At 28.5% G+C, this 7,956-nt stretch overlaps 1 protein-coding gene across 3 annotated transcripts; it reads right to left on the bottom strand.

Moving 5' to 3' along the window:
* Positions 1 to 251: 251 nt before the first annotated feature.
* LOC119599671 (endoplasmic reticulum resident protein 44) lies at positions 252 to 7,734 on the bottom strand. Of its 3 annotated transcripts, none has more exons than XM_037949546.1 (8): positions 7,517 to 7,734; positions 7,212 to 7,287; positions 3,369 to 3,460; positions 2,901 to 3,294; positions 2,734 to 2,754; positions 1,084 to 1,350; positions 820 to 1,018; positions 252 to 752 (listed from the first exon to the last, which is right to left on the bottom strand). In XM_037949546.1, exons 1-8 carry the CDS (start codon positions 7,562 to 7,564, stop codon positions 614 to 616), a joined length of 1,236 nt encoding a protein of 411 aa, XP_037805474.1. In that variant the 5' UTR covers positions 7,565 to 7,734; the 3' UTR covers positions 252 to 613. The 3 variants fall into 3 exon arrangements, with proteins under 3 accessions (XP_037805474.1, XP_037805473.1, XP_037805475.1); XM_037949545.1 differs by having other exon boundaries at positions 2,707 to 2,754; XM_037949547.1 differs by lacking the exon at positions 2,734 to 2,754 and having other exon boundaries at positions 7,517 to 7,731.
* Positions 7,735 to 7,956: the final 222 nt, after the last annotated feature.

Consider the following 7,956-nt stretch of genomic DNA (forward strand, 5'->3'; position numbering starts at 1 on the left):
ATGGAATTATATATGAATAGCAATTGTAATAGAAATATTTATAATAAGAAAAATATAATTTAGCAATTATTAATTAATCTTAATTATTAATTATAAATATTTCTAAATTCTAAAAAGTAGTCAAAATGGTGTAGATAATAATTCAGCAAGTAAAGTTCATGTTTTATTTATAATTTTTTATTATTATAATAATTTGTTTTAATATTATTATTAAATTATAGTTTTATTTATGTGGAAAAAAATCACAATTATTGTTTAAATCAACAATTACATTTTAAAGCATATTATTTAAAAAAAAAGATCCTAGAGTAGTACAGGAGTAGAGGAGGGAGGGACACACAAAATATAATTACGTTAAATAGCTTGTGTATTATAAAATAATTCAAATCAATTAAATTATTTATGTATAAAAAAATAATTATTCAGTTGTTGGTAAAGAAAACTTTTAAAAATATTATTTTCTAAAAGAAAATAAATTGTAGAAAAGAAACTGGAATTATACAGGCACATTTCAATACTTTCATTAAACAATATAAAAAATAATGTAAATGTTAAATATTTATGTGCTGGTTTTAGAAGAAGAAGAAGAAAAAGAAGAATAATTATTTACAATTTACAATTCATCTTTGTGCAGCAGAGTATAACGATTCTTAGAAGGACCCAATTTCTTGAATGTTGACTCTGGCGGCGAGGTATTTACAACTTCACTTTGTACCTCATTAGTAGAGGGATCAGGACCATAATGGAATTCACTAGTTATAGAAAAACAATAAGTTATTAAAATATATTTGGAATAAACTTAAAAATTAAACTACTTACCGATGTAACTTTCCACTATATAAATCTTGTAAAAATTGTTTTAGTTTACCGGGCGTGTACATATCCTTAAAGTTGGGGAATAAGTACATGTGTCTAAATGAATCGATGGCAATCAATGGCAAATCTTCTTCCGATTTACCCAAATGATGTAAAGGATGAGCAAAACGTTTACCATCAGCCGTAAGGAAATTAATGTTTTCTAAAATAATAAAAATGAAATATATAAAAATATGGGCATCTAGAAAAATTAAAAAAAAAACTTACGTTTTTCATCTAATAACTGATGATCTATTATGGCCTTATAATCTTTAATGGAGTTGGTATCATCGGGATGATGGAAAAGAATCAAAAATGGTAAACCTTCTTCGGTTAATTCTTCAGCATTTTCAAATGTTATTTCACGCACCAACGGCACACATTTCTCTTGAATCCATATTTTCAATTCATCGAAATTCTTCAAACTGCCAGTATAAGTTTCATCATTTTCATGTGTTACAGCAACATCGGGTCTGAAGACAATAATTGGTGAACCTAAAAAGTAAGTAGAAGTATAAAGGAAATATTATTTGTAATGGTTTTGAAAATTAAAAAAATGTGCTTTTTTGGTTTGCATAATGATCCTGTAAAGAAAGATGATGTGTGAAAGCACATGCAGTTTTGATGAAAATTTTGTAAATTTCTTTCCACCTATTATGTAAAGTTATGGAGACAACTAGTGATGCGCTCTTTTTTGGCCAAATGCAGACTAATATATTGAACAGTCTATTCTGTTGACTAATCTAATGAATAGTCAGTCTATTGACTAGTCCAATGTCCAGAGTATTAGTCTAATGATAACTCTCCTTACTAGCTTATTGATCTGTCTTTTGATTAGTCTATGTACCGGTCTACTGACTTGTGTATGAACTATCTATTAACTACTCAAATGAATTGTATATGAACTAGTCTAATGAATAGTCTATGGACTAGTTTATTGTCTAGTTTATGGATTTTCTATTGACGATTCAAATGACTAGACTATTGTTGACTCTATTGTCTAGTCTATTGAGTATTCTAGTGTATAAATTATGGACTATTCTATGGAATCGCCTATTGTCTAGTTCATTGTCTTGTTTAATGACTAGATTATAGATCAGTCTATGGACTAGTCTATGCGGTATAGAATAGTTTATTAACTAGTGAATTGCCTAAAGGACCCTAAGGACTCAAGTAAAGCTTACTCCTAGTAGTTAGCAGTCTGTGAAACCTAACCTAACTAGTGTTTTGCCTAGCCTATGGATTGATCTATTGAGGGAATCCATTATGTGGTTTATGAACTACTCTACTGACTAGTCTTCTGATTAGTATATTGTCTATTATATTGTCTAGTTTATGTATTGATCTGTTGACTATTCTATGGATTAGGCTACTGACTAGTCTAATGAATACTCTATTGTATAGATTATGGACTAGTCTGTTAACTAGGCTATGGACTTGCCTATTGACTAGTCCATTGTCTCATATATTGTCCAGTCTTTTCTATTATATAGACTTGTTTACTGACCACTACTGAACTAGTCTATTGACTAACCTTTAGATTAGTTTATTGTCTAGTCTATGGACAAGCCGAATAAGTAGTCTATTCACTAATCAATTGATTATAATATTGACTATTGACATGTTAATAGATTGATCAGTCCCTGCCCTTGTATTGGTCTATTAACTCATCTATTAATTAGATTGACTAGTCTGACTAACACGCTACTTAATGGTAGCAAAAATTACATTGAAATTAAACCATAAATTTTAAGATGAATAACATTTAACAATTAATTGAACAACAAGATAATAAAAACAAACAGAAAAGAATAAATGAAAGAAAGAAAATTAAAATAAAACAATAATTACCTAAAGCTAATTTCTGTGTAATATTACCTAGTTGTTTATCATCAACTCCTTTGTGGTAACAGTTAAACAAAGAATATTAGGAAGTGTTATTTTTAATAAGAGTTAGTATTCAAATAAAAAAATAATAAGCAATAAAAACAAGAGTTTTAAAAAATAATTAGCAGGCAAAATAAACAATTAAAAAGGAAACATACCTGGTGGATGCATAGCCTGAGCAGCATCACCAAAACCAGCATGGAATTGACAATCGTCTTTGAGATTTGTAGCCACTTTGCGGAAGGTATCATATTCAGGTTGATCACGACGATCAAAATAACCGATAATAATACGTTTCTTAGAATCTAAATTCTCCAAATCTCTTAAAGTTTTAAACTCTTTGATGGGATCTTCTAATTGTTTCTTAACAAATTCTACAAAAGCCTCTGCTGAACGCTGACCACGATATTCACGTTTACTTAATTGTCCATTGCGTACAATTTTCAATGTGGGATATTTGGTAATATGGAAACGTGATGCTACTGATGTTTCCTTATCACAATCTACTTTACCCAATACAACTTTGCCAGCTTCGGGAAAAGCTTCTTTAACCTGTCAAGTTAAGTGTGTTAAGGAAAAGGTTTTAGTTTAGTTATGAATAATAGTTTATTATGTGTTTAAATTACCTTATCGGCGGCTTCATTGAATATGGGCGCTAATAAATTACTAAAACGACACCATTCTGCATAAAAATTTAAAAATACCAATTCATTGGAGGCTGTAATTTAAAAAAATTAAAAAAAATTATTACAAAAAGCACTTTGTTTAGTTTAATAATATTTAAAAGTTAATTAAAACAAATATAATAACAGTACTTTTGTTTAATTTTTCTTTTAGAATTAAAATTGTTCAATTAAATCATTTTATAATTAGAATATATTATAAAGTAATTTGTGTTATTACATATTTTATAAACATTTCCTGAACATTTACGGTCTTATTCATAATCATTTATCAAAGGTTTATAGATCAAATTTGCTATTTAAATGTATGTTATAACTCTTTGATAAATTATGATGAATAAGTTACTAAAAGTTTTTTTAACTTAATTATTACTTCACATTTATTCGCCGAAGCAGCACTAATTAACATAAAAAAACTGTAAATTTAATTTTAGTGCAACAATACCTTTAACATTTAAACAAATTAAATAAATTATAAATAAACACTTTGCAACCGAACTGTATTAATAATCGAAATGAAAAAACTTATGTTTCATTTTTAATTTCCAGTTTTTATATTACCCTTGTTTTGGGGTAATATTCTTAAATAATTATTTTTATTTTTATATCCTAAAGCCGGTAGTTTTTTAATAATTTTCATTAAAAATATTCAAACATGTAAAATAAGGTACGATTTTTAATAACTGGACTGACCGAGGCCAGTGATAGACTTATTAATACAGTACAAAATCTGTAAATTTCAAATATCATGGTCCAATTATAGGATTTATCCTAAAGAAGAAATTGTACTTAAATTTTTTAAAACTTGATTTAAAAATCCAGCATTAATTTGCCTAAAAACGATTACTAATTTAAAAACATACGAAAGTAGTAATAAAAGAAACAATAGATAATATTGTTTTTATGAAAACCTGTTTAAATGTTTTATCAAATACATAACATTATCGCAAATCCCAAAGATGAGCAATATTTTTTACATAATTGCAAAAAAAAAAAAAAAAAAACATAAAAAAGCAAAATCAGTGAAAGTTATTGCTTTTTGGATTTTAATTAACATAATGAAATATACAATACCAGTTAAATCAATACTAGTGAAACCCCCTATTGTATAAATATTAATTATTTAAAACAGATACGATTTAACAGCTGTTTAAATTAAAGTTATGAGGAAATAATGCCAAAGAAGGTTAAGTAAATAGAGTTTATAAAAGTTTATTGTTAATTATAACAGAATAATTGATACGATTGTTGTTTTAAAAAGCTTGCTAAACCAAAGATAAAATATATTGTTTGATTAACCATAATAAACCAACGATTACGTTTTGTTCCCCTTAATATCTGCGATTTTTTAATAAAACGAAAATCGATTGATTCGTTTAAAATCAATCTATTTAAAGATTTAATAAACTTTCTTGCATGAAGGTCAGTAAGTTTAACGTCTACGTCCCATGTACTATCCTACTCCTCAACATCCTAATCTCTGATCGTGACGTCCGATTACCTAACAGGTCGACCACCACGTTCATCATGTCCCTTCTATCATCCTTAGTTTTCTTAATTTGGCAACCTATTTTAGATCCCATGAGTTTGCAAGTAAGCTAGTTGCCTAGTAAGCATACGTGGTCTAGGCAACTAGCTTACAACCGTGCTTTGCCATGACACAGAGGGGAGCTGTTAACAACTAGTTTCTTTATGCATTAGCTAGCCTACAGGTCCTCGGCACTGCTACCACTCACCTTAACCTTACTACAAAAAGAGCGAGCATAATATAATAGACATACTACCATACTCACTATCTTGGAATGATGATTCATATTTAGTGTTACTTTTAAACCATGATTACATATAAAATCATGATTTTTATGTAACTAGAAAAACTGAAGTATTAGTCACAGTAAAGTTCCACTTATTACATTATATACAAGATTAACTTATTTCGAACAGGTTTAGGTAAAAAGAGTAGCCACTAAATCAATGAGTGGGTTGTTATACCGTAGGAGTCCATTCAAGTACTACCCACTACTCCCAGATTTAAACCAGCCGGTTTGATTCACAAAGTTTGGGATATTTTTAAGGCATATTCCAGGTAGATCTGCCAAACATGAGAGCAGCAAAGCCAAACAATGTTCTCTACTTTCATTGAATGATGGACAGTAGCACAGGAGGTGAGGTATTGTTTCCTCTTCCTCCTCATTATGACAATTCCTACAGTAGTCGATATATTCGAGACCCATTTTTCTGGCGTGATTGCCAATTGTACAGTGTCCCGTCATGACTGGTACTAGCTTTCTTATCTGAGAGCATCGCATAGATACCAAATTGACCTCGAAGTGTGAAAGATGGCTTCGCTAAATCATCTGATTTGAGCCAGTCTGAACCAGTGACTTACAGTTTGTAAGGGAGATACCAATCGCACTGACAATTACTATCTCCAGGTAACCATATTAGCATGATCCTAGAATAACTAGCTGTCTCATTCAGAGATACCCGGCATTCTACAGTTAACATAAATGGCGTAAAGACATCTATGTTATTCGAACACATTTTTGCTCAATTTTATACATCTATAACTTAAAATCTTGCAATAACTGTATATTTGTACACATTCGTAGTCTCCCTCGATTGATATTTATTTACACTGTTGTTCCCACGGTATTTAAGAGGGTGTATATTGTATGAAATTACTTTAACATTTATAAAAAGTTTCCAAGAATGTCTTACATGATAGTAACTATACAAATTTTCCCTGTCATTTAACCCAAACTTCTAAATGATAAAACAACCAAAAAACTAAAATATTGACATGTTACTTGTCAATTACTTAGACATTGTTATATTTTATATCAGTTCTACATAGCTGAACAGATCTAAGTCAAAGTAAAATGCAATTAAGTTGAAAATTAATTTTGTCAAACTGTTAAAAATAAAGATAACAGAAAAACATGCTTGGCAATAAATTAACAATATAAATTAAAACATTTTACACCAAAAAAAATAAATGAAACGTTTTTTACTAAAAACAACATCTGATTCATACACAAATGTTAAAACTAACTTGAGAACAGACGATTTATTATTTACTTAACAAAATATAACATAATTGTACTATTAAAATTGCCCATAATGAACATATTTCCAAAAACGGGAATTCTCCTTATTTCATTTTTTAAATGTTTACTTAACAAAGATATTTGTGTTCTTATAAAAGTAAACAAATAAGTAAACAATAAAAATAATAGAAAAACAACAAATTTCTAAAAATAAAATTAACCTTTTCAACTAAAAACACTTTGACCAGACGTTGTTAATTTGTATTTGTTTTTGATTTTAAATAAAAAAGACAGGCTTTTCTTTAACATAATTTTACATGTGTGTGCGTAGGGGGCAATGACAAACATTAGAAAAAAAAGAACAACAAAAAGATACAGAAAGAAAAGTATGAATTGATTTGTTTGTGTTTTACTTTGCGTACTCTGCATCTGTTGTTGTTGTTTTTATAGTATAACCCACGACAACAACAACACAAGATGATGTGACACGTCAAAAGGGAACCTTAACTTTGAGACAATTTCATGTATAATGTATAAAAAACTACACACACACTACTAACTAAATTATTAAATTAAACAAAAAGTGAGGAGTGACACCCACACTTCAGGATTTTTATTATAATCATATAAACAAAAGCGCAAAACATACATACATGTTTATAAGCAACTCAAGATAACATAATTAATTAAAAGTGAAATAAAGATTATAATAAATTCTTATAAGAATCATACATACCTAAAGTCATATCAATATTTTCACTGGTCAATGATACCGCCCCACTATCTGTGGGATGGTAGAAAACATAGAATATCTGAAATATTGCAAAAAAAGAAAACAAATTTGTTTGTTATTAAGCAAAAAATAGTAAGTTTTTTGTAATATTTATTTAAAATGGAAAACTACTACCGGTACTCAAACCATAGAGTAGAAATAAAAAAAATTGTGTCTAGCATACGTGTTTCTTTTGATTTTCCATTAATTACATACACCGCTAGTTATCCATCCTTTGGTATCTTTTTTATCAAGTTTTGTTTACTTACCATAAATATTGCAAAATAATAACATTTTCTAAGATTCCACAGTTGCATTTTACTAATTTTTATTATATTTTTTTAATAAATTAACTTAATTTCTAGAAAATTATACAAGTTTTTTACGTGCGCGATTTAATTCTTTTCACACTTGCGTCTTTTTTACCAACGTTTATTCACTTTTTATTCACTTTCTGACCAGTTTTCTCCTTTCTTCTATTCTTTCGTTTTTAGTGATGTTATTTCAGCGATTATTCTTTTTGATCTAGCGATTTTGTATTAATTTTAGAGCTGTTTCAGACGGTGACTTTTGTGGCTAGAACACCAGTCATGCCTAATAAGCTTTTGGGCAAATGGGGTAAAGAAGTAAGGAGAGTTGGAAAACATTTCATTGAATTCAAAAATTAATAAAAAGAAATAACTACATATAAAAAGAAAAAAAATTTAGA

Source organism: Lucilia sericata, unplaced genomic scaffold, assembly GCF_015586225.1.
Source record: "Lucilia sericata isolate MDLA Ls3-8-SP2 unplaced genomic scaffold, ASM1558622v1 Contig000084F_arrow, whole genome shotgun sequence".
Taxonomy (NCBI): domain Eukaryota; kingdom Metazoa; phylum Arthropoda; class Insecta; order Diptera; family Calliphoridae; genus Lucilia; species Lucilia sericata.